This window comes from Rhinopithecus roxellana, chromosome 13, assembly GCF_007565055.1.
Source record: "Rhinopithecus roxellana isolate Shanxi Qingling chromosome 13, ASM756505v1, whole genome shotgun sequence".
Taxonomy (NCBI): Eukaryota; Metazoa; Chordata; class Mammalia; order Primates; family Cercopithecidae; genus Rhinopithecus; species Rhinopithecus roxellana.
Window position 1 is genome coordinate 1,970,114 of NC_044561.1, and position 25,852 is coordinate 1,995,965.

The following is a 25,852-nucleotide window of genomic DNA, read 5'->3' on the forward strand; positions in this document are numbered from 1 at the left end:
GATCGCGCCACTTCACTCCAGCCTGGGTGACAGAGCAAAACTCCGTCTCAAAATAAATAAATGAATATAACGAAAACAACAACAACAACAACAACCCCATACTTCTTACTTTCCAAACATGGGGCTTTTGAAGTGAACTTTTTGTTATTCATCTCTAGCTTATATGTGCTGTGGTCAGAGAATGCATTCTGTTATTTCTGACTTTTGAAATTTATTGAAATTAACTGTTTTTGTAAGTATTCCATATGTCTTGAAAAGGGGAGTATTTTACCATTGTAGATAACAGTGTGCTATAAGTCTATTAGTTAAGTCTATTAATCATGTTCGAGTCGCCTATCTCCTATATACTATTGAATATTTTTCTTCTCCTACCAATCATGGAGGGATGAGTGTTAAAATCTCCCACTATAATTGTGGGTTTGTCTGTCTCTCCATCTAGTTCTCTTCTTCATGTTTCTTATATTTTAAGACTGGTATTTGCATACAAATGCGAAATTGTTCTATTTTTCTGGTGAATTGGACACTTTTCATTATGAAATGACCTTATTTATCTCTAGTGATGTTTTTCCGTAGATATTAAAATAACTGCACCAGCCTTCTTTTTGTTGGCATTTGCATGGTATTTTTACCCCATGTGTTCACTTTTGACCTTCACTAGCTTTATGTTTTGTAAGTGCCTCTTGTGGGTTTCTCTTGTAAACTGCATCTAGCAATTTATGCATTCTGATAATCTTTGTATCTTAACTGCAATATTTAGTGTACATTTATTGAATCACAGAATATTAGAATTTATAGCTATCGTCTATTTGTCCCCTCCCTGCCCCGTCTTGTATTTATTTTTCTCTCCATTCTTGCCTGCTTTACGGTTGTTCGGGTTGATTTGATCATTCTTTTTCCTCCTCCAATAATTTGGATAACTATACACTGCATTTCCAGTCCTACAGTGTTTATCCCAGAAATGACAACCTGGATTCTTAAATTCGTCAAAGTGTATTTGGTATCTATCTTCACCTTCCTCCTGAGGAATACAAGGATCTTAGAACACTTTTAACTCCACTCACCCAAGTATATGCCATCACTGTTACGTATTTTAAATGTTTTTATCCAGAAGACATTGTTATTGTTTCATAGTATCAATGTTCTTCATTTTTCTTTATTCCCTGTTGCATCAGATCATCGTTCTCCTGCCTGAAGTTCCCGCTTTGGAATCTCCCTCCGGAGGGTGTGCCAGTGGCAAACTCTTAAGTTTTTGTATTTGTAAGTGTTATGATTTCACCTACGTTCTGGATACATGTACCTCATACTGGCTACATAATTCTTGAAAGATAATTTCACTGAAAATGTAATTCTAAGATGACGGCATCTCTCTGGCTTCCGTTGCTCTTGATGAAAAGTCAGGTGTGAATCTATTATTCTCTTTTTCTGTGTGCCGGAAAGAGGTGCTGGATTTTATTCTGAGGGGAATAGGGAGGAAAATTTTAAGCACAGGGTGACCCCGTCAGATTTGCATTTTAGAAGCACACTCTGGCACTAAGATCGGAGAGACGGCAACTCCGCGAGGTCTCTGCTGTGGTCCAGAGAAAAGACGGGGCGAACTCGGGCGGTGGGTGCGGTGAGGGCAGGCAGACCCGAGTCCCGGAGGGGAGGCTGGAGCGACAGGAGTTGGGGTCAGTGCAGGAAGGAGCAGGGACGACTCCGGGCTCCCAGCGAGGAATGGAGACGCGTTAGCGAAAAAGGAAGAAGGATGAAGAATCAAGAGTTCGTCTCGGACTTCATGCCACAAATGGCTGAGCCCCCACTACGCACCGAGCGCCCAGTGCACGCGGGGTTGGGGAAGGCTGGGGCAGCGCGGCGGCAAAATCCGTCCCCCGGGGACCTCAGCCCCACGGCGGCCGCTCCTGCTGCGAACGAAGGCCCGGCCCGGGAGCCCTCGAGGCAGCGCCCGCGTCTGACCCGCGCGTCTCGGTACCGACCATCGAGGGTCGGGGGGATGGACAAATGGAAGGCGGCTGGAGGGGTAGGGGGACGGACGTGGAAACACCGGCCAAACTGCGCCGCAGCCAAGGCCGGATTAGGAGACTTCGGCCCTGCGACGTCCGGACACGGTGGGAAGCCTTTTGGATCCCGCCTCTCCTCCAACTCGAGGGGCTGCGTCTCGGCCCGGTCTCCTCCGCTGCGGGAGGTGGTCAAATGGCCTCCCCGCTCTGAGCCTCGACTTTGTCGTCGGCTCCACTGGGCCCTGCTACTTTGGCCCCCAGCAGTCGCTGGGAGGCTGTGAGGCGCCCGCCTGGGTATTAAGGATCACGTCCCGCCGCGGCGCCACAGCGAGAGGGTGCTCGCGAGCCTCCGCCCCGCCCCAGCCGGGACCCGAGCCAAATAAGTCCCGCGGCCGCGCTCGCGGCTCGCGGCCCAATCGCAACCCGGAGGGGGCGGATCTCAGGGCGGGGCTCGGGCGGGGGCGGGGTTTGGGGGCGGGGCTGACCCGCAGGGCGCGAGCTGAGCCCCGCGACCGGCCCGCGCGCTCCCGCCCCGCCCCCTCCTTGCGCGCGCTCGCTCGCTGGCGCCGGGGAAAACGTTGCGCAGGTTCAAAAATGGAACGTCGGCGGCGTGAGGGAGCGCGAGGGGGTGTGCGCGCGTGCGCGTGCGCGTGCGCGCCCGGACGAGGGTGACGGGGACCCCGCCAGCCCTAGCATCGCGCGCCGCAGCCGCGGCCCCGCAGCTCCGCCCCCGGCCCGGCCCGGCCCCGGGCCCGCTCGCCCGCCGCCCCGCATGGAGCTGTCAGCCATCGGCGAGCAGGTGTTCGCCGTGGAGAGCATCCGGAAGAAGCGCGTGCGGAAGGTGAGGCTGCCCGGGGGCGGCTCCTAGGACCCCGGTGGGGTCCCTCCCGTTCCCAGCACCGCTCCCTCCACGCTGGGGCTGAAGGGGAAAGCGGGGCGCGGGGGCCCCGGCAGCCCTGCGCTGCTGGGCCCGTCTCCCCAGCCCGTGCCTCAGTTTCCCTGCCATCGTGTAGGGCGAGTAGAATAAAAGTTGTCGCTCCGGGATGCTAGTGGCGACCAAGCCTGCCTGAGCTGGAGATTAGGATCGGACGTAGGGATCCTGAGCTCCATCCCGCCTCGCTCCCCCTTTTTTTATAAATACGGGGAGACTGAGGTCCAAGTTGAAAGGACTTGCCTAGCGCGTTAGCGTCAGAGCTGGGTCTTGAACTCGGGACTCTGGACGCTTGGCACCAAGTCCTTTCAAGTTTTAAGTGGAGCTTTGGAAAAGTCTCCAGCCTGTGAAGTTTTCCTGCTGGACTTTGGCCTTTTCCGATCCCGCCCCCTCTACCCCTACCCCAGCACATCCCTCTTTCCCGCCTCCACCCCCACCTCAACTCCTAGCCTAGTCCAGGGCTCTGAAGCCCGCCCCCTGCGCTAGGGCATCCCCTAGTCTCCTACCCAATCTGCCTTCTCCTTCAAAACATACACCCTGCAATTTAAGGAGGTGTCTGTTCTGCTGGTTTCAGAACCCCACACTTTGGGGCTGGACTTTGTCCCGGCCTGGTGCCTACACCTCCCGTGCACTTGTTTCCCCGCCTAAGGCTGGGGAAATCCTTGGGGAGAAGTTCCTCTCCTGGTATTCACTATTGTCCTTCCTTTGTCTCCTCCTCCCTGCAGCCCTTTGGGAGGCTCCAGGCCGACTGGGAGGGGCCTTAGGGGGGTCACCTCCTCCCATTTAACAGAGACAAAAACTGAGGCCCAGGCAGAGGAAGTGACCTGCTCAAGGTCACCCAGTGAGTTAGAGAGAGAGAGAGGTAGAGCAGGAGCTCACCTGGGCTGATTGCCAGCACATCTTCTTTCTCCATAGAGAAAACTCAGTCCTGTCGTCTTGGGCCAAGGGTGAAGGTCAAGGTGGTCAGGAGCATCTTTTCTTCTTCCAGCTCTGCTTGGGGTTTTACTCTTCTGATTGAGGCAGCTGTTCCTCCTCCTTCTCCTTTTTCCTAGGGTTTCCTCCACTTAAAAGATAATTAATTTATTCCACAAAGCTCAGTGCTTTTCGTGCTGTGTAGCCTGAAGCAGGCATAGCACTAACCCCCTCTACAATGGAGCTCACAGAGTAGCGCAAGAGCGCGAGACCATCATTCCTTCAGCCAGTCACTCAAAATATTTATTGATGATCTATTAGGTACCAGGCACCAGTCTAAGCCCCAGGGATCCATCCCTTCCCTCAGGGAGCTGGCATTCTGCAGAGGTGGCACACAGTGAGTGAGGAGATACAGACAGATGCCCTCAGATGGAGCTGTTTGCTCTCCAGAAATAGAACTGCAAGGTGCCAGTGGAGACAGCATGGGAGAGGGTCATCAGGGAAAGCCTGTATGAGGAGGTATCATATTTTGGTTGTAAAGTTCTGGAGTGGAGGGGCTTCACTCACTGAATGGGGTTGGACTATAAACTTTTTTGTTTTTGGCACCAAGACCTCACTCTGTCACCCAGGCTGCAGTGCAGTGGCATGAACATGGCTCACTGCAGCCTCAACCTCCCCGGCTCAAACAATCCTCCTGCCTCAGCCTCCTGTGTAGCTGGGACCACAGACAACTGCCACCATGCCCGACTAATTTCCTTTCTTCCGAGACGGGGGTCTCACCGTGTTGCCCAGGCTGGTCTCAAACTCCTTCTGGGCTCAAGCGATCTTCCAGCCTCAGCCTTCCAAAGTGTTGGGATGACAGGCATGAGCCACCGTAACTGGAAACTTTTAAAGCCTGTGAGGAAGGGGGGGCCTGGCTCTAACAACCACAGGGCTGACTACCCCTTCTGAAGGTGGAGACTTTGCCAGTTTTCCATGGGGTCCTGCCAGGGTCTTTTGAGTTGAGAGTCCTCAAGTCACTGGCCCATTACCTCTGAGCCAGCGGCAGCCTCTCAGAGACTGAGAGGAGACTCGGCAGATGGGGGAGGAGTATGAGGACTACCCCAGAGAGGAATGTTCTTGAATTTAGAGACTTCCAATCTAAAAAAGAAAGTAAGCATTCCGACCTGTGCACTGGGGCTCTAGACACTGTGGGTCTTTGGCCACGCATGCATACCTCCATGCAGTCTCAGCTCCCCATGTGTGACATGAAACCTGGGCTTGGGCCTCAGGAGCCTCAGAGGTGTTTGGAGCCAGAGGCACTCCTGTGCTGTCCTAGGGAGGGCAGTATGGGGTGATCATGTAGCAGCCACGGTTATATGGTTGGCGAGGATCTGGTGGACAGTCCCTGGATTGTGTTTGTGTGTTGGGGAGACACATGTCTGCAGAGGGGATTTGGAGCTGGGATCCTTTGGGCCTTAACTGTCCTTCCAAGTGACTGTAGGGGCAACCATGAGACTCACTGTGTCTGCTTCTCTCTCTTCTCAGGGTAAAGTCGAGTATCTGGTGAAGTGGAAAGGATGGCCCCCAAAGTAAGCTCCTTCGTGTGCGTGTGTCTGTCTGTCTGTCCGCCTACCGACCGGTGCATTCCTCCACCTGCCTTTTGCCCCCTCCCCTGCCTAGCTTTTAGCTCCAGCTACTCTTGTAACTGGACAGCTGACCTTGATTTAATCATCATCTTCTCTGGGCCTCAGTTTCCCCTTGGACCACAGGAGGGTCAAGGTGTGTCTCCAGCTTCTCTTCTCACCCTACCCTCCTAAGTGTTGAGCTCCTCTGCTGGTTGGAGCTTCTCCTCTCCCTCCTCCCCTTCCTCTGGCTTTTCTTGGCAACTGGGAGGTGAAGGCCCAGCATCTGAGCTACTGGAGATGGCTGCTGGACAGGAGGAGGGGCCCCCAGCCACTTGAAGCACAGTGCTGCATGAGTCCTCAGTGTTGTGTGGCCAGGGGCAGAGCCTGAATCCCCTTCGCCTCTGGACAGCACTTTCCAGTCTACAGAGCAGGTTCCCATACAGATTTGGAAGGTAGGTGTGATCAGGCTCTCTCAAGGTGATGAAACAGGCTCAGAGAGGGTAAGCAGCTTGCCTTAGGTCACACAGCAAATGGAGACAGAGTTGGGACTTGAACTAGGCCTTCTCCTTTTCAGGAGCCTCCTCTGTGCCTTCCCAGCCTCTCATCTCAGAGTTGGGAGGCAGGGAGCTGCATCTAAGACCTCCCAGCTGCTCCACCTCTCCTGCTGAGGCCCAGTCAGGAACCCACCAATGCCCTCCAGCAGGGAGTTGTTGGGAGGGGGAGCGAATGAGCTAGTCGTGGAGCCTCCCCATTGGTCTATGGGTGCCCCACCCCCTGCTCCGCCTGGCAGAGACTGACTCCTGGAAACCCCCTCTGCCCAGAGCTGCTGCTGTCGGGCAGGGACTTTCTGCTGTACTGGTGGGGGCTGACCTGGTATTGGGTCCTGTGGGCATTCTGGGGTGATGGTGGGGAGAGACAGCAGAGAGGAAGACAGCCCACAGCCCACAGTGCCTCAGCTTCCCTCTCTGCAAAATGGGTTCGGAAACACAGGCCATGCACTCGTCTCACAGGCTTGGTGGCCCTGTGGGATGAAAGGCCTGGGCGCATGTTCTGGGTGACCTGCGGCTATCCTGATGAAGGTGGTTGGGAACTGGCAGGCAGAGAATACACTCCACCCCTCACTCCATCCCCACTACTGTTCTCCCTTCCCAGATATTCTGAGGGCTGAAAGAGAATCCCTACCCCCCCACCCCCGCACCAGGCTGCTAGAAGGTGGGCTTCCGGCCTGAGTGAAGGGGGCAGTAAAGGGAGTGACAATGCCCAGAGTGGGCAGCAGGAGCACCGCCTCCCTGGGCGCGCACACCCCGGCCTCTCTCGCTTCGCACTGGGAAGCTGTGGCCACCAGCTGTCAGCCTTCAGGACACTATTGGCTACTTTTCCTCCTCTGGAGACTCCACGCTTTGGAAGATTCTCTTCTGTAAACAGAGGCCCTTATGAATGAAAAGTTCCTTCCCCCACTTTGATCCTGGATATGAATCCATCTGCCCACTGCAGCTCGTCAGGAGGGAAGGAACGAGGCTCCCAGAGCAGAGGCCCTCGATGCTTCTGTTGTGCTGTACCCCTGGCCCGGGCACCCATTTGTTTCTTAACATGCTGAGGCCACCAGATGGGCCCTCATGGCTGCCTCTTCTCACCCCCCTCCACTTTGGTCCTGGGTTCTAGGCCTGGCTGCCCACCTGACAGCCATGAGCCCTGGGGCAGGGGCCCACTATGACTGGGTCTCTGCTTCCTTATCTTTGAGTTGAGATAGTGAAGCCTCCTTTGCAGGCTGCTGTGAGGGTGAGAGGGTGGATGTAAGTTAGCGAATGTGTGTTCAGCCCAGTCCAAGTGCTTTAGTAAACATTTGGTTTTAAGACTAAATTAGATAGCCTAGCTGTTCTTTTTGTTTTCCCCAGTCAGGAAAGGGACCTAGGGGATTCCATTCTTCTCAGGAGCTCAAAGTATCCTTAGAAATCTTTTAGGCCAGTCCTGTCATTTTTCAGATGGGGAAACTGAGGCCCAGAGAGGATTGGTCCTTACAAAAATATAACTGCCAACCCCATGCACTGTGGCGCCCACTTCATGCCATCCACAGTGCCACCACGGTCTGGGTGTGAGGCAGGTATGGCTGTTAACCATCCCCACCTCACTGGGGGGAAACAGGTTCACTCTGGGGAGAAGCAGGGGAACCAGCTCTGTCTTCCCCTCCTCAGGGGGCCTTGCTTGGAGAAAAAGCTGAGAAAGAGGGTGGGGGGTGGGGAGTTAGGCAGGCTGTGTCCCCCAGGCCTGGGAGCCTTGGCAGGACAGTGCCAGCCTGGGTGGGGGTAGTCATTCTCCTGCTCAGCTTCTGCCCTCTAGGTGGGGAGACTTACATTCTCAGTAACAGTAACAGGAACCATGATTTAAGTGGACACTCTGGGACAGGCATGGTGGCTCATGCCTATAATCCCAACACTTTGGGAGATTGAGGTGGGCAGACCACTTGAGGTCAGGAGTTTGAGACCAGCCTGGCCAACATGGCAAAAACCCCGTCTCTACCAAAGCATAATAAATGAGCCAGGCATGGTGGTTTGCACCTGTAATCCCAACTACTTGGGAGGCTCAGACAGGAGAATCACTTGAACCTGGGAGGTGGAGTTTGCAGTGGGCCGAGATCGTGCCACTGCACTCCAGCCTGGGCAACACAGTGAGACTCCGTCCCTCCACCCCCCACCAAAAAAAGTGGATGCTCTGTGCCAGGCCCATGCTAAGTCACTACATGCCTTGCCTGATTTATCTCCCCAGCAAACAAGTGTGGTAGAGGGGCTCTCTTGCTTCTGGAAAGCACAGCAAATGGCACAGGGAGGGGCTTGGGGCCCTGGGCAGGGAATGTGACATTGTTAGGTACAGATACCAGCTGTGCCTGAGGCCTCCAGATAACATTTCAGCCTGTCCGGGGCCCTGCTGTTCCCCCTTCCAGAATGCCTTACTTTCTTCCCCACTTGTGAATGGTTCCGCATCGTTTTGGAAGGAGTGGCTCTATGGAGTTTTAGGAATGATATCAGTGGTCACAGCCATGGCCAGGCTGTCAATTAATAAGCCCCTATTATGAATCAGGCATTGACTCGTTGAACTACTCATAGCAACCCATTTTACAGATGGAGAGACAGAAGCCTACAGCAAAGAGGCCTTGCCGAGGGTCATAGAGCTGGGAAGATGTGAACTACAGGCTGCCTGATAACACAGGCAGCTTCACTAGAGGTGACTAGGACTCTTGCCTGCTGGCCTTTTGGCCAGTTCAGTGGGAAGTGCTGAGGCTTTGCACCTCTGAACTCTAGTTGTGGAGATTTACAGCTGCGTGACCCAGGGCAAACCCCTCAACCTCTCTGTGCCTAACCTCACAGGGCCCTGCTGAAGACTGCCTGAGACAAGATAAGATTCATTAACACCCTGCCAGGGGCAGAGTGGGAGCTAATGTCTCCATCCAGGCTGGGGAGACTGGAGTTAGGAGCCGAAGACTTTTACACTCCCTGGGCTTTTCATTGATTTAACCAGGCTTATTTGCCTTCACTGTGTACCACACTGATCGAAATGCTTTCCGTGGCTTAACACATCTAATCTTCACAACAGCCCTATACGACTGGGGTTACTGGTGGGCCCACTTTAAGATGAGGCCCCAGAGCGGTGGCGTCTCCTGAACGAGGCCGCACCCCGCAGTCTGGACCAGAGCCCATGCTATTTTTCCTGTGGAGCAGCTTTAAATCGGAGTGGGGACTGGGACTTGGGGGTTGGCCTGGCTCTGCGGGGTTCCGGGTGGTTCCACCTGCCCCAAGGCTGCCTGCGTCACAGCTCAGCAGCGCCCCCAAACCCCGCTTCCCCCTGCCCCCCGGGAAAGGTCGGCGGAGGGCGGGGGTCCTGCATCCGCTGCGCCCCTTCCCACTCGGTGCCCTCACCGCAGCAGGGCGAGCCCTGCGCGGCGGGGCTCAGGCTGGGCCGCCCAGGCTTGTTTACCGGGCCGGGGCGGGGCGGGGCGGTCACGTGGCCGTGTTTATCTCGGAGCCGGCGCGCGCCGTCCATGTCCCCGCCCCCGCCCCCTCGGTTTGCCGGTAATCCCGGCGCGCGCCCCTCCCCGTGCGTGCGCGTGACCGCCGGCTGCGGGGGCGGGGCCTAAGCGCTCCGTCCCCTCCCACGGGTGATGGGTTCCCGCCCAGCCGGCGCCGCGAGCCTAATGCAGACCCCCGCAGTCCCCCAGTGTACACGCCGCGGTCCGCGCAGCGCAGGCAACGAGCGTGTCCCCAGAGCCCTGGCTCCTTTCCACCGTTCCTCCCTTGGTGTGGGAAAGGGTGTCCTGGGGCTTACGGGAGCCCGCTTTCCTCCAGGCACCCGAAGGTCTCCGGTGATCATGGGGTCTAAGCCCTTCGATCCGCGGCGCCCACGCTGGTGGCGCACTCCTGGGTTGCCAGCGCCCAGCTCTTCGGAAGCGCGTTCCCCTCGGCGCTTCTGGGCTCCTGCACTGCGGAGGGCGCGGTGCGGCGCGGCGCGGCGTCCCCCTTAACGGCTGGGTCCAAGCGGTTAAGATGCTGGTGCCGCCCCGTCCCCAGCTTGGGGCTGCATTTGGCCGCCAAGTGTGACCCTGTTATCTCAGACCCAGCTGCCTGGGCCAGCAACCACCCCTTCTTCATCCAACGGAGCCTTTCGGGGCGCCCGCTGTGCACCGCGCCCTGCGGTCGGACACTGAGGACCAGGGGCGGGCGACGTCCCCTCCCGCGGGCAGCACAGTCGGGGGTCCCAGACGCGGTGGCCTGTGAGGAGCCTGAAGGCGGAGTGTGGCTGAGAGCCAACACGGGCCGGCCACTGACTGGCTCAGTGACGCTGGGCTGGCTGCCCAATCTCCGTGTCTCAGTTTCTCCATCTGTAAAATGGGGGTAAGAACTAAGCACCTACCTCACCAGCTTCTTTTGAGGATGGGTGCGGTCCTGGTGGTCCTGGCGGTCATTATTCTTGAGATGAGGAAACTGAAGTTTAGAGAAGGGTAGGGACTTGCCAGGATCCACATAGCAGGGACATCAGCAAGCAATGGGCAGGGCGGTACGGAGGAGCACGCTGTAGAGAGAGGAGCACAAAATTCCCCTTCCTACCAGTTAGAGCTGAGGAGATTCAGCCTTTTCCGGGGGGAGGAAGGGTTAGAGTGTCTGCCAGCCTGTGGCGGCTTCTGCTGTAGTTTCGCTTTCGGCGTTCTGCAGGGGCTCCCCAGCCCTTCCCAGAGCCCTTGAGCGGGCCACTCTGCGGGGCTCTGCCGGCCAGGGTGTTTCCTGGTCCATTAGTGATTATGGCCAGGGCCAGGTATAGCTGTAAGGAGGGTGGAGGAGGGGCAGGCTCGTCCTGCTGGCAGTGGGGCAGCCTGGGAGGGATGTCAGGGAAGGCTACAAATACCTGACTCTTAAGGGTCAGCTAGGAGTTGACTGTAGGGATGGGGCACCCAAAGGGGAGGGAGGGCCAGCTGGCAGGGGGCACATGGGAAGGGGCAGCTCAGGCTCAGGGCTTCACTGCGAGCCCACAGAGGCCTGACACTAACTGGGTGTTCCAGAGTGTTAGAGGAAGCAAGGAGGCAAGCATTCTGTCCTTGGGCAGCATTTTGGGACTGTGAACTAGCGTTAGGTAGTTCCCAGGATAGCGTAAGGTAGAGGCCGCAGCTCTAGGGAGGCGGCAGGGCAGGGGCTCTCCCAGGCACTTTCTGCCTTTTAACCCCTCGCTAACGCCCATTGCTTTGCGTCTTACCTAGCAGAGCCTCTGGCCAGGACCATAGGGCATTGCTTTGCTTTTGTCTGTATATATTTTATACACAGTCACACGTCGGTTAATGACAGGGATACGTTTTGAGAAATGCATTGTTAGGTGATTTCATTGTACGAACATCAGAGTGAGCTTAGGCACGCCTAGATGGTACAACCTACTGCACACTTGGACTGTGCTCCTAGGCTTCAAGCATGCACAGCATGTGACTGTACTGAATACATCCAAACGCAGAAAAGGTACAGTAAGAATACAGTGTGAAAGATAAAACTTGGGACACCTTCTAGAGCACTTCCCAGGCACAGAGCTTGCGGGGCTGGAAGTTGCTCTGCCACCCAGACACGTGTCACTCAGTGTCAGCTAGTGGAATGTGAAGACCTGGTCTATTGTAAATATTGGACACTTACGCTACACTAACTTATGCAGAAATATTTTCACATTGTACACTTATGCCATACTAACGTATGAGGAAATATGTTTCACATTCTACACTTATGCTACACTAATTTATACAGAAATGTTTTTTTCAATGAGTTAACTTGAGCTTATAGTAACTTTCTTTATAAACTTAATTTTTAAAAACTTTTTGTCTCGTTTCATAGTAACACTTAGCTTAAAACATAAACATGTATGGCTGTACAAAATACTTGCTTTATATTCTCTTTTTTTTTTTTTTTGAGACAGAGTCTCGCTCTGTTGCCCAGGCTGGAGTGTAGTGGTGCAGTCTCGGCTCACTACAAGCTCCACCTCCCAGGTTCATGCCATTCTCCTGCCTCAGCCTCCCTAGTAGCTGGGACTACAGGCACCCGCCACCACGCCCGGCTAATTTTTTGTATTTTTAGTGGAGAGGGGTTTCACCGTGTTAGCCAGGATGGTCTCCATCTCCTGACCTCATGATCCGCCCGCCTCGGCCTCCAAAAGTGCTGGGATTATAGGCGTGAGCCTCTGCGCCCAGCCTTGCTTTATATTTTGTAAGCTTTCTTCTATTTAAACAAAAGTTCAATTTCTTTTACTTTTAAAGTTTTTTTAAAATTTAAAAAAAACATTTTTATTTTTATTTTCATTGTTTTTGAGATGGAGTCTTGCTCTGCCACCCAGGCTGGAGTGCAATGGCACAATCTCAGCTCACTGCAACTTCTGCCTCCTGGGTTCAAGCGATTCTCCTGCCTCAGCCTCCCGAGTAGTTGGGATTACAGGTGCCCCCATGTCTGGCTAATTTTTGTATTTTTAGTAGAGATGGGGTTTCTCCGTGTTGGCCAGGCTGTTCTTAAACTCCTGACCTCAAGTGATCTGGCCACCCAAAGTGCTGGAATTACAGGCGTGAGCCACTGTGCCCAGCCTTAAAACTTTATTTTTAAAACCTAAGACACTGGCCTTAAAGCTCTGTTTTTAAAACCTAAGACATAAACACACACATTGGCCTAGGCCTGCGCAGGGTCATGATCATCAAGACATCACTAGATGATAGGAATTTTTCAACTCCTTTGTAATTTTACGGGTCCACCATCACATGTGCAGGCCGTCATGGACAGAAACATTGTTATTTGGCACATGACTGTATGTATATTGTTTTTAATGGAAAAGTTTTTATGTTTGCATCGATGGTGAGTGATACTGGTTTTTCCATTTGTGAAAGGCGTAGTTTGCTTTTAAAATAATTTAAACCAAAAAAGCTGCTCTAAAGGCAGATACGAAGTAAACAGGAGTGCTAGTGGAACAAGGGCGTGACAGGGTGTCACCACATTGGTTCCACAGATAGGTGAGCTCTGGAGCCGCTGTGCTGACATCACAGGGTCTGCCCCAGCAGGAGGGTGCTCCCTGGCTGGGTGGCGAGGGTAGAAGATCCCCTGTAGCATTACCAAGGGGGCCTGTGCTAGGCCTGCTGAACCATTCAGCCCCTAGACATTTACCAAACACCTGCTGTGTGCCAGGCCCAGAAACAAGGGAACTTCAGACCTGGCTGTGTTCTGGGTGGAGTGCACTGAGGAGGGAGACCATTCTGGGGCTTGGAGGGCGGGGAGAAACAGCAACAGCCGCAAACACAGTGCACTGACAACACATCAGGTACGCTGTTCGTCTTGTAACACCCTCTAAACACTTGGATGACACAGCTCAGCAGCACAAGAGTCCTTTACAGATGGGGACATTGAGGCACAGAGCTGTTCAGGAAGTTGCTCAAGGTCACACAGCTAGCTAGGGGCAGAGCTGGACTTGAACCCAGGCTGCGAGCATGTCCCCGGAGCTCTGGCTCCTTTTCACCCTCTCTTGCCTTGTGTGGGAAGGGTGTCCTGGGGCTTACAGAGGCCCTCTCTCCTCCTGGCACCTGAGGGTCTCCGGTGATTGTGGAGTCTAACAAGGAGTTGGACCCAGTCACATTGTAGTGTGATATGAACGAGGGCAGCTCTGGTGTCGCTGGAACCCTCAGGAGGCCGAGACTGGGTCTGTCTTTGAAGTAGGTGACAATGACACCAGGACAGGGTGAAGGCACACTTGCAGTGGGCCCTGGGTCAGCAGTGGTGGCCTCTGCTGGTGTACCTGCCCAGTAGAAGCGATGGCTCTGAACTTTCTTTTTTTTTTTTGAGACAGAGTCTCACTCTGTCACCCAGGCTGGAGTGCAGTGGCACGATCTTGGCTCACTGCAACCTCCGCCTCTTGGGTTCAAGCAACTCTCCTGTCTCAGCCTCCTGATTAGCTGGGACTACAGGTATGCACCATCATGCATGGCTAATTTTTGTATTTTTAGTGGAGACGGGGTTTCACCATGTTGGCCAGCCTGGTCTTGAACTCCTGACCTCAGGTGATCCGCCCACCTCGGCCTCCCAGAGTGCTGAGATTACAGGCATAAGCCACTGCACCCAGCGCTGACTCTGACCTTTTGTTCCTCTCCCCAGGTACAGCACGTGGGAGCCAGAAGAGCACATTTTGGACCCCCGCCTCGTCATGGCCTACGAGGAGAAGTACGGTGTCCTCGGCGCCGCCGGGTGGGGCTTAGGGCCAGCTCAGAGGCTTCTCAGAAGCCTGCTGCGGGCTTGGCAGGGGGTTTTGGGGCAGGGCGGGAGTGTCTGATGGAGCAGGGCAGCCCAGCCTGCAGCTGGGTGAAAGTGGTGGGCACTGAGTCCCAGGGCAGCTAAGGACCCTGGGTCCCATTCTTGTTGTTGGGTGATTTTAGTCACTTCCCTTACCCACCCGGGCCTCAGTCTCTCTGCTGTAAAATGGGCCACCGTGAAGAACACCCCTATTTCCCAGGGTGAAACCTCAGAGCGGCCGTAAGAGGATTCTGTTTCAGTGAAGAATGTTAAAATGCTTCACAAAGATGCCCTGTGCGCAAGGGGGCGGCACTGCCACTTGTGCGGGGGTGACAGATCAGAGACAGTGTCTCTAGAGGACCTCTTAGGGCTACAAGGAGCGTCTGATGAAGCTCATGGAAGTCAGGGCAGGAGCATGGGCTTTGGGACTGGGATTTCTGAGTTCTGGCCTGTCCCCACTGCCACCTCCTGTCCAAGTGGCCCGGGCAAAGTCAGTCTCCCACCTCTGCCAGTGCCTCTCAGGGATTCTGAGCACACCCCGACTGTTCTGTGTGCCCTCTCTGGCCACCCTCCCCACCAGCAGGCAGCCCAGGTCCCCTGCCACTCCCAGCCTGCCTGCCTTGTGCGATGTGGGACCATTTCACAAAATCGTTTGTATTTGGTCCCTATGGCAACCTGCTAAGGCAGGAATGAGGGTTTTGTTTGACAGAAGGAAACCAAGGCTCCTACCTAGAGCCTCAGAGCAAGGACCTGGCCAGGGCTGCCGCCTCCAGGTGAGGGCTGTTCCGTTGCCCCTCGTTGCTGGATTCTTGTGGTTCCTCCTCCAGGAGGTTTCCTGCCAGGGATTCAAAGGACACATTTTATTGTTCTTTCCTTTTAAAATCAGGGTGTCCCTGTCGCAGGGTTTCTTTCTGTCTCCCAGGTGTGTGGTGGGGCCTTGGTCCAACAGGGTGCAACACTTGGGAATCCTGTGGAGTGTGGTAAGGAGAGCAGTGGGCAGGTATCAAAGGCCTGGATTCCAGTCGTCCGCCAGGGGCCCTTTCCCTTTGGCCCATGGGTGTCCTGCTGGGGATGGATGCTCAGTGGATGGTCAGACATTTGCAATAGATGCCGTGGGGTTCCTGGTGTGTGCTGAGCTCAGAGTAAGAGCCTGGCCCAAGGTCACACAACCAGGAAGGGGAGAAGGGTTGAGCTCCTGGCCTCCACATTCTTTCTGCTGTCCACGTGGCCTCTGTACTGGGGGCTTCAGAGACTGTGGATGGGGAGAACTGAAGTGGGAGGCAGGATGAAGTGACTTTGAATCTCCCCACTACTTTCGGCAGTTGTTTGGAGTCTCTGATTGTGTTGTCTTGTGTGTCATGTGTAGCTTCGTGGCATTGTGAAGTCGTGCTTTTTTTTTCGAGACGGGGTCTCCCTCTGTCTCCCAGGCCGTGGTGCGATCTTGGCTCACTGCAACCTCTGCCTCCCAGGTCAAGCAATTCTCCTCAGCCTCCTGAAGAGTTGGGGCCACAGGTGTGTGCCACTGCGCCCGGCTAATTTTTGTATTTTTGGTAGATGGGGTTTTGCCATGTTGCCCAGGCTGGTCTCAAACTCTTGAGCTCAAGTGATCCGCCCACCTCAGCCTCCCAAAGTGCTGGGATTACAGGTGTGAGCCACCGCACCCGGCCTCAGTTGTGCTTTGTGTGTGTGTTTGATACATGGGAAGGCATCTGCTGGGCACTCAGAACAGACTGGTTTTCATCCTGTCCCCCGACAAGGTGGGACAGACAGGGTAGGAGCTGGTCTGCTCTCCCGGGTTCACAGAGATCCCAAATGCGGGGCAGTCTGTGCAGAGCTTTACTTACAGAGGGACTCGACATTCTCTTCAGCTCTCCTGGGACATTCAAGGCAGATTGGATTGACAGGCTTCTGTATCATTCCCCTAGCAGGAAAAACTGAGCCACGTGTTTAAGGGGTTCTTAGGAGCAGGTAGAGCAGAGCCCTCACATGGCCCTGGAGCCCCATAAGGACCCACTGTTTCTGGAGATGCTGTGAGTCCTCCCTCAGCAGCTGCCCTCCCCATTTGTCAGATGGGAAGACCTTGGCCCGAGGAGTTGAACATCTGACCCCATTGTTATGGCCCCAGCCAGGCAATGGGGAGGATTGGTGGGCAGGCCTGTGGGGAGTGTCCCCTCCCTGACAGGCAGCAGAGGGTGGGCGAAGCGACGCCTTACCTTCCCTTAGATGTCACCAGTATTTCCTTTTCTTTTGCCCCTGCTTCACACCCCAGGGAGGAGAGAGACCGAGCATCGGGGTATAGGAAGAGAGGTCCGAAACCCAAGCGGCTTCTGCTGCAGGTAACCAGCCTGCCTTTGTGCCTCCTTTCTCCCCCTGCCCAACTGCAAGTCCCCCTCTGCCCCTTGGTGCATTTGCACTGGCTAGTTGAACTGATCTGCGTCCCCTCCCCTGTGCCACCCAGGGCACTGTGGGGTGGGACACTTGGGTAAGTTTTGATGGGAGGAGTTGGGAAAAGCCTGCCTGTGGGGCTGGTGCCCAGGGAAGACAGCCTGGGTGAGAAGTGCCACCTGGGAGAGAGGGTAGGCATATGGCCAGTGGAATCCTAGAATTCTCAAAGCTTAGAATCTCGCTGTAAGGAAGGCTTGAAAGCTTTGAGCCTTTTGATGCTCAGAATCCCTAAACAAAATTATCATTGAGAACCTCAGAAACATAAACGTTAGAATTGAGGAAACATGAGAGGCTGGAATTTCAGAATCCAAGAAACAGAATTTTTTTTTTTTTTTTGTGAGACAGAATCTCGCTCTGTCGCCTAGGCTGGAGTGCAGTGGTGCAGTCTTGGCTCACTGCAAACTCCGCCTCCCAGGTTCACGCCATTCTGCCTCAGCCTCCTGAGTAGCTGGGACTACAGGTGCCCGCCACCACGCTTGGCTAATTTTTTGTTTTTTTAGTAGAGACTGGGTTTCACCATGTTAGCCAGGATGGTCTTGATCTCCTGACCTCATGATCCGCCCACCTCGGCCTCCCAAAGTACTGGGATTACTGGCGGGAGCCACCGTGCCCGCCCAGAAACAGAATCTTAGAATTGTAGAACTACAGCCTTGGAATGTCAGACTCTTAAAAGTGTGTCATTTTTGAGTGGGGAGAAACTTACAGGGTCTCCTCTTCCAGCCTTCAGTCAGGTGGGGACCCAAGTCTCTGCAGCATGCCAGAGTACCTGCTTTGTAGGTCTTGGGGGCCTTTGCTGACCTCAGTGCTTTGCAGTGATAGGCGAGCGGATCTTGGAGCAGTGCAGTCACAGGTTGAGTCTCCCTGATCCAAAATCCAAAATGCGGCCATGTGCGGTGTCTCATGCCTGTTATCCCAACACTTTGGGAGGCCGAGGCGGGTAGATCACCTGAGGTCAGGAGTTCAAAACCAGCCTGGCCAACATGGTGAAACCCCGTCTCTACTAAAAATACAAAAATTAGCTGGGGATGGTGGCGGGTGCCTGTAATCCCAGCTACTCGGGGCTGAGACAGGAAAGTCACTTGAACCCAGGAGGTAGAGGTTGCAGGGAGCCAAGATCATGCCGTTGCACTCCAGCCTGGGTAACAAGAGTGAAACTCCATCCCTCCCCACCAAAAAAAAAACCACGAAATCTGAAATGCTCCAGAATCCAAAACGTTTTGAGCACCAACATGATGTTCAAAGGAAGTGCTCATTGGAGCGTTCTAAATTTCAGATTTTTGGATTAGGGATGCCCAGCCAGTAAATGTAATGCAAATATTCCAAAATCCTAAAAAAATTCGAAGTCTGAAACACTTCTGGTTCCAAGCATTCTGGATAAGGAGTACTCTGCCTGTGTGTGGTTGTAGGCAAGCCTTTTCACCTGTAAAAATGGGGATGAAGAGAATACCCACCCTCCTTAATGTAATAAGACCCGCCAGGCAGGATATTGGAAGCCAGAAAGTCAGGATTCTTGGTTCATTTGCATGTGGTCTACGTCAAGCGTCCTGGCCACTCCTGATTATAGCCCACGGAGGCTTTCACCAGAGGGGGTGGGCCTCCCTTCATGCAGTGGGCATGTTCCATTGGGTGTGGCATGAATTGAGCCTAGGAAGGAAAGTAACATCTCCCGGACGTCCGTGTGCCAGGCTCTGTGCCTGGTGTGCCTCACAGATGAACACACTCCATCCACATACTAAGCCTACAGGGCAGGTGTGTTCGTTATCTCTTCCCCTCTAACGTGGCAACTCAAAGCAATGAACATTGATTATTTCCCATGGCTTCTGGGGGTCAGGAATTTGGGAATGTGCTAGCTGGTTCTTCAGTGGTTCTAGTCTGGGCTGCAGTCAAGGTGTTGGCTGGGCTGCAGTCATCTGCAGGCTTGACCAGGGCTGCGGGATCTGCCTCCGAGGGGGCAGCTCACATGTCGGTGAGTCAGGACTGGACATTGACAGGGACTGTTTCTCACCATGTGGACATCTCCAGAGGGCTGCTTGAGTGTCCTTACAGTGCAGCCACCAGCTTCCCAGAGTGGGTGACCCGAGAGAGAGAGCAAGGAAGAAGCCCCAATGTCTTTTATGTTCTAGCCTGAGAAGTCACACACCACAGCACTGGGTGTGGGAATGGACTGTGCGTAGGTGTGAATTCCAGGAGGCGGGTGTGGTTGGGGCCTTCCTCGGAGGTTGGCTCCTACGGTCTCTTCACTGTTTCGCTGAGAAAGAAACTGAGGCCCAGGGAGGCTGGTAGCTTACCCAGGACCTGACTGTTGGGACCCTAGAAGCTGTAGTTCTTTCGTGATGAGGTTGCCAAGGACGAAGAAAAACCTGCCTTGCAGAATGGTGGAATGTACTGGGATTCTTTTTTCTTTTTTTTTTTTTTTCAGAGTCTCGCTCTGTCTCCCAGGCTGGAGTGCAGTGATGCGATCTCGGCTCACTGCAACCTCCGCCTCCTGGGTTCAAATGATTCTCCTGCCTTAGCCTCCCAAGTAGCTGCGATTACAGGTGCCCACCACCACGCCCAGCTAATTTTTATATTTTTAGTAGAGATGGAGTTTCACCATGTTGGCCAGGCTGGTCTTGAATTTCTGATCTCAGGTGATCCAGCTGCCTCGGCCTCCCAAAGTGTTGGGATTACAGGTGTGAGCCACACGCCCGGCCCGTACTGGGCTTCTGATGGCCTGTGAGGCTACTGGGAGGAGTGGGTTTTGAGTCAGCTGCCTATAGGACGTGCCTCCCAGCCACGGCAGTATTTTCCCAGTCCCCTCCCAGTTCAGCCCTCCTCCCATCACTGCAGCAGCCCGCACCTCAGGACATGTGATGCCGTTGGCAGGCATGACTGTGAGCAGGGCCCGCATGTGTCATCTCTTCCCTCAGCTTGGAGGTGTTTGACCTCACAGGTCCCATCTGATGGCTGCATTCTCTTCCTGGGAGCTCTTGGCCTCTGGTGACAGGTGGCAGGAGAAGGTACTGTCCCAGTGATCCCGAGTCTCCCAACATCTTGGCACCATGGATCTTTTGTAGATTCATGTAAATTCTCCCCAAATAAATAAGAAAATCCTGAAATTACAAACTCCAGGGGTGGACGGACTTGCCCTCCAGCTCCAGAGGTGTCGCAGGCAGTCAGCAGGGGGAGCTGCAGGAGGCAGCTCGCAGGGCCCAGGAGCTCCCTGGAGGGTCGGGTGCATCTGCAGGCCAGGTGGAGCCCTGTCCCTTTGGCTAGGTGGCATGGGCATCCGGTGCTGGGTGTGCTGCTTGCCTGGCTTTGCCCCAAGCAACTCCAAGAGCACACCTTTGCCCTCTGCCTCCACCGTCTCCTCGGTGAGCTGGCAGTGTCAGTTTTGGAGGTGCTCTGGCACGCAAAGATGCCTTTCCTAAAACGAAGGCTAACTCTTTAATGCACCCAGATTTGTTTCTCTTGGTCAGTTTTCAATTTGTCCTTCTTGTATACTTCTCTGCTGGGTATCAAAGAAGTAAACCCTGGGGAGGTGAGAGTGCTCTGTAGGGCCCAGAGGCGGGGCCGAGCTGGCAGAGCCTGAGGCTGCTCGGGGCCCACTCTCTGGGCTGGGGTGGGGTTCGGTGGGGTGATGGCCGGCCATGGCATGGGCAGGAGTTGGGTGGGCACATGTGGGAAGGGCACTCCGGGTGGGAGGAACAGCATGAGCAAAGGTGTGGCGGGCGGGAGGGTGGGGCTGACCCGCGCTGCCCTGGCTTGCCCCCGCAGCGGCTGTACAGCATGGACCTGCGGAGCTCCCACAAGGCCAAGGGCAAGGAGAAGCTCTGCTTCTCCCTGACGTGCCCACTCGGCAGCGGGAGCCCCGAGGGGGTGGTCAAGGCGGGGGCACCTGAGCTGGTGGACAAGGGCCCCTTGGTGCCCACCCTGCCCTTCCCGCTCCGCAAGCCCCGAAAGGCCCACAAGTACCTGCGGCTCTCACGCAAGAAGTTCCCGCCCCGCGGGCCCAACCTGGAGAGCCACAGCCATCGACGGGAGCTCTTCCTGCAGGAGCCACCGGCCCCAGACGTCCTGCAGGCGGCCGGCGAGTGGGAGCCTGCTGCGCAGCCCCCTGAAGAGGAGGGTAAGGCGGCCCCGGCCCAGAGGCCCTCAGAGCTGGAAAGGGCCCTGTGGGTCATCAGGTCCGACTGATTCAATGTCAAAAGAGGGCCCGTAGTGCTTTGTGGGGATAGTCGGGTCTGGGCTCAGGGTCCAGCACTAGCCTAGGGCTCCTCCTGTCGTCCCGCTCTGGCTGAGCTCTTGTCCAGGTGGGGAAGATGCACCCCGTTGCCTCCTCCCAAGTGTCCAGCCCTGTGTGAGGCCCTGAGCTGACTGAAGACGCAGAAAGGAAGAGCTGCAGTTGGGATGGGGTTGGGTGGTCTGCGTGGCTTCCAACCTTGTCAACGCTGCCCCCGTCTGTCTGTGTCTCACGCTGCAGCAGATGCCGACCTGGCTGAGGGGCCCCCTCCCTGGACACCTGCGCTCCCCTCAAGTGAGGTGACCGTGACCGACATCACCGCCAACTCCATCACCGTCACCTTCCGTGAGGCCCAGGCGGCCGAGGGCTTCTTCCGAGACCGCAGCGGGAAGTTCTGAGTCACCGTTTTTACTCTTCTTAAACTGTTTTTTTTTGGGCTTGGGGTGGGACTTCCAGAGATAGGGATGGGTTGGGGGCGGGGTAATTATTTTATTTAAAAAAATACCGAGCAGCAAAAGGGGAGAAGATCCCACTACTCTCCCACCACCTGCCCTTTCTCTGAGGGACGTTTATCATTCTCCTCTAGTGACGCAGCAGCTGGTTCTGGGGGTTAAAGGAGCATTGGAAGGCCCAAACCCTCTCCCTTGAGTGGCCCACCCCAGCCTGGTTGGCTGGTTTTCCTCTTCTTTTTGTTTCGATTGGGTCTTTACCTTGAACTTTCCTCTCTGGCTTTGCAGTGGGCTGTGGAGGCTGGTTTTGACCAAAAGTGAGTGGGGTGGGAGCAAGGGGCAGGAGGAAGGGTTGAGGTTGCTGGGGCGAGTCCCTTGCCCTTCAGAGAGGCTTCTACCCTTCCCAGGGAGGAGGCGCTGCTGAGACCCTTCTGCTGAGAGCTCTGCCCTCCCCCCGTCACCTGGCCTGTGCAGAAACCCTCATGTACGCGCGGCTGCACAGGTGTGCACGCATTACCCTTCGCGTGTACGTTCCCATGTGCCCCGTGAACACGTGTGTCTACAGACGTGTCCACATGGGCCTTGCAAACCTGGTTTAGAAACCCTGGCCAGGTGAACGTGGGGTGGTTCACAGCACAAAAGAACTCACCGCCACGCCTGCACTCACCCCACCTTGCATGCACCTTGCTACGTGCTTGCAGCTTTCAGCGGAGGGCAGGGGTCTGGCACAGGTGCGATGGCACCCCATGCTCCAGGCATGCAGATGTGATTTCTCAGGCTGCGGGTGTGCAGGTGTCTGCTGAGTTGTGTGATGTGTCAGCGCAGGCTTTGAGACATCTGGACCCTGTCCTTCCTCCCCCGAAGGGTTCTTGTTCTTTCTGACTCAGGTGACTTTTCAGCCCTTCCAATTCCCCTCTTTCTCTGCCCTCCCCTCCAACTCAACCAGTCCAGCTGTGGGCAGTCAGGGAGGGAGGGAGTGTCCCACCACGTTCTCAGGGCAGCCCTTGACTCCTAAGCCCCTTCCTCCTTCCGTTCTGCATCCCCCTCCCCATCCAACCTAAATACCACAGCTGGGGCTGAGCTGTGTTTCTGTGGAGGGACCTCTGCCACGCCTCTCTGAGGTCAGGCTGCTCTGTGTGATGGGCAGGCTTTGCCCCAGCCCGCCCCCTGGCGAGGTGCACTTGTTTTCTGGCTTGTACAAAGTGTCCTGGGGGCCAGTGGCTTCCCTGCCAGTGAGGAGTGACTTCTCCCTCTCTTCCAGTTCTGTAGGGGAGAAAAAGCCAGACTGGGGGGCCCGAGGGGAGCATGGAAAAGGCCGGCTTCCCTGGCTTTCCTTGGCTGTCAGAGTCAGGGTGACACACACCAAGAGTGGAGTGTGGTCCGCGAGTTGGAAACACCCGCCCGCCCTCCCCGCAGCTCTGCTCTGTGTCCTCAGGAAGCCACAGAGTCTACAGAGGCAAGGAGAGGGCGATTCTTTCCCCAGACCCCTTCTTCCCTAGTTCCCAAACCAAAGACAGCCTGCAGCCCTTTCTGCTTGGGGTGCTCTGTTGACAGGCTTCCCAGATCCCTGAGTCTCTCTCTCCTTCCTTCTCGATCTTTAGTTGTCCACGGTCAATTCAGTGCTTCCACGGGGGGACAGTCCCCTCTGGGGTGACCTGATTCACCTCCAGCCCAGGGAATGGAATCTAGAGGAATACGTGGGGTAGGTCTGGACAAGGGGTGGCAGGAATCACCACCCGTCTCCAGCTGTGGGCCCTGTGGAGGGGAAGGGGAAGCTTGGGGTTCAGAGGGAACTCTTCCAGGAGAGGGGTGCCCAGCGGAGGTGAAGGTGATGGGGGGTATGGGGGGTCTCTGGTTGAATGTTTTGGCCCATGGGTTTGGAACATGGCTGGCAGCTTCCAGCAGAAGTCGCGCTCCCCATCCCCCAGGGGCATGGCACCTTTTTCCTGCTTCCTGGTCACTTTCAAAGAACTATTTGCGCAATCTTTGGGTCTGTAGATTCACGGGGCTTTCTGTGTGGGCGCTGCAGTTGCTTTTGTCTGCAGCAGCAGGACACGTCTTTCCTCTTACTTAGCCCTTTATGGCCCATGAGGAACTCTGTGGCTCAGGGAGAGCTGAACTCCAGGGGCGTGACCTGGGACAGGTGGTGCCTGAGGTGCCCAGCTCAGGGCAGCCACGTGGCTCATGGGCTGCAGTGAGCCAGCTCCCTGGGGAAAAGGCTGTGGACCATTAGGACCATCCTCCAGGACAGGTGACCTCTATGAGGTCACCTATGGCTGTGGCCGTGCAGGCCTCCTTCCAGCCCAGAGTGGCCCAGTAGAGTAAGGCAGACAGTGACCTCCACCCCTGCAGCCCCCTTAAAAGGCCAGTACTCTTGGAGGTGGGGGGAGGGTTTAGAAAGCATTTGCCCACCTGCCTTTCTTTCCCCCAGCCCGCACCCGCTTTGAATGTAGAGACCTGCGGGCACTTTTCCTTTTGTGGTGGGGGGTGTGGAGGCTGTACCCCTACCCCTGGCACGGCCGCCTGAAATGCAGGACTATCACTGCTGTTAGGGTGATGACCTCGTTGCCAAGCTCCTCCTCTCCCCTTGTTCTGGGGGCAGGCGCTGTGCTTCTGTGAGGTGGTTTAGCTTTTGCTTCATAAGTGGCCAGCCGCGGCCACCAGGTCTCAGCACAAGAGCGCTTCCTTTGCACAGAATGAGCTTTGAGCTTTGTTCAGACTAAATGAATGTATCTGGGAGGGGTCGGGGGGCACGAGCTGGCTCCAAACACATGCCTTTGCTGAGTGTGTGTGTGCTGGGAGATCAGAGTGGATGTAGAGCGCAGTTTTATTTTTGTACTGACATTGGTAAGAGACTGTATAGCATCTATTTATTTAGATGATTTATCTGGTAAATGAGGCAAAAAAAAAATTATTAAAAATACATTAAAGATGATTAAAAAAAAGAAAGTTCCTGGGCATTTGGTCATTCCTTCTGGTGGTTGTCAAGCGCATCCGTCCACCAACAGGCTTTGTATGAGCAACAAGGCTGTTTATTTCACTTGGGTGCAAGTGGGTTGAGTCCAAAAAGAGAGTCAGCCAAGGGAGATGGGGTGGGCAGTTTTGTAGGACTAGAGTAAGCAGTGGAAAGTTACAGTGAAAGGTGTTATCTATTGTCAGCAGAGGAGGGGGTCACAAGGTGCCTGGTGGGGAGATCGTAATACTCATTGTCCAGAAGAAGAGTGTCACCAGGTCAATCGATCGATCCATCAGTTGGGGCAGGGCAGGAGCAAGTAATAATGGAATGTCGCAAGGTTGGTCAATCAGTTAAGACAGGAGCTGGCTGTTTCACTTCTTTTGTGCTTTTGGGTTGCCCCAGACTTCTTGGCTCCTGCAGGCCATCTGGACGTATATGTGCAGGTCGCAGGGGTTACAAGGGCTGAGCTTCAGCTCAGAGGCCTGACAGTGCTGTCCCCACTGTGCTGAGGAAAGAGCTCCAGTCCCTGGCGACGCCTGGGGTTTAGGTCCCAGGTCTGCTGGTCACTGACCATGATCTCGGACAAGTCTTTCCCTTCGCTGAGCCCCCCAGATGGACAGAGAATTCACTGAGGTGATGAGAAGAGGAAACTGTGGAGTGTCTCTGGGCGAGGCCATCGCCGTGGCCCGTAGTGTGTCATCAGAGGCCTGGAAGTGCTTCTGGCACCTTTTATCTGCTTCCCCCCGAGTCCTCTGTTCCAGAACCTTGGACCGGTGAGCATCCCAGGTCTCTGCAACTGTAGGTTCTGGATCACAGGACTGTCGTGAGGCTAACGCTCACCTACTGTGTGTTCGGCCAAGCTTAGCACACACGTCTGAACACTGAGACAGGTGGTCAGAGCCAAGGGCAAGTCCTGGGAGCACGTCTGCATTTCAGTGCATCACGGGCTGCAGGATGGAGGCTGGGCTGGAGCAGGCAGGGCTGATTGTGGGGAGAAGAGTTAAGAGGCTGTTGCAGCCGTGCAGGTGGAGGGGGATGGTGGCTGCAACTGTGGACGTGTCAGTGAAAGAGAGAAACAGATAGACTGGGGATAGATTTAGGTGGTGGAAGTGTCAAGATGTGGCCACTGATTTGATGCAAGGGAGGAATCAAGAATATGCCAGGGGCCTGGGGCGGTGGCTCACACCTGTAATCTCAGCACTTTGGGAGGCCGAGGTGAGCGGATCACCTGAGGTCAGGAGTTAGAGACCAGCCTGACCTATATGGTGAAACCCCATCTCTACTAAAAATACAAAAATTAGCTGGGCGTGGTGGCAGGCACCTATAATCCCAGCTACTCTGGAGGCTGAGGCAGGAGAATCTCTTGAACCTGGGAGGTGGAGGTTGCAGCTGAGCCAAGATCGCCACTGCACTCCAGCCTGGAGACTCCATCTTGGAAAAAAAAAAAAAAAGGTGGGTGGGGGGGTGATTTGGACACAGACGCATGCTGTGAGATGACTGTGTGAAGACAGAGAAGACGCCATCCATAAGCCAGGAAGAGAAGCCTGCATCAGAGC

General features: G+C 55.1%; 1 protein-coding gene and 1 long non-coding RNA gene across 5 annotated transcripts; one reads left to right on the forward strand and one right to left on the reverse strand.

The window, feature by feature from the left end:
• Positions 1–10,804, reverse strand: LOC115892714. Of its 2 annotated transcripts, none has more exons than XR_004052608.1 (4): positions 10,350–10,804; positions 4,621–4,735; positions 3,808–3,991; positions 1–1,454 (listed from the first exon to the last, which is right to left on the reverse strand). It is a non-coding gene; the product is annotated as an uncharacterized LOC115892714 (long non-coding RNA). The 2 variants fall into 2 exon arrangements; XR_004052607.1 differs by having other exon boundaries at positions 1–1,647.
• CBX7 (chromobox 7) lies at positions 2,537–24,277 on the forward strand. 3 transcript variants are annotated; one of them, XM_030914363.1, is made up of 6 exons: positions 2,537–2,838; positions 5,368–5,411; positions 14,090–14,155; positions 16,494–16,560; positions 20,705–20,777; positions 21,132–24,277. In XM_030914363.1, the coding sequence occupies exons 1-6, from the start codon at positions 2,770–2,772 to the stop codon at positions 21,287–21,289; spliced, it is 477 nt and encodes a 158-aa protein (XP_030770223.1). In that variant the 5' UTR covers positions 2,537–2,769; the 3' UTR covers positions 21,290–24,277. The 3 variants fall into 3 exon arrangements, with proteins under 3 accessions (XP_030770223.1, XP_030770222.1, XP_010387563.1); XM_030914362.1 differs by having other exon boundaries at positions 2,541–2,838; positions 20,426–20,777; positions 21,135–24,277; XM_010389261.2 differs by having other exon boundaries at positions 2,543–2,838; positions 20,426–20,777.
• The last annotated feature ends 1,575 nt before the right edge of the window (positions 24,278–25,852 follow it).

What these genes read in the sequence shown, in the direction of transcription:
- CBX7 (XM_010389261.2), top strand. Translation starts at nt 2,770, where the DNA reads ATGGAGCTGTCAGCCATCGGCGAGCAGGTGTTCGCCGTGGAGAGCATC. An exon ending in GTCATGGCCTACGAGGAGAA is followed by an intron (nt 14,156 to 16,493) that starts GTACGGTGTCCT and finishes TTCACACCCCAG; the next exon opens with GGAGGAGAGAGACCGAGCAT. An exon ending in GCAGCCCCCTGAAGAGGAGG is followed by an intron (nt 20,778 to 21,131) that starts GTAAGGCGGCCC and finishes CTCACGCTGCAG; the next exon opens with CAGATGCCGACCTGGCTGAG.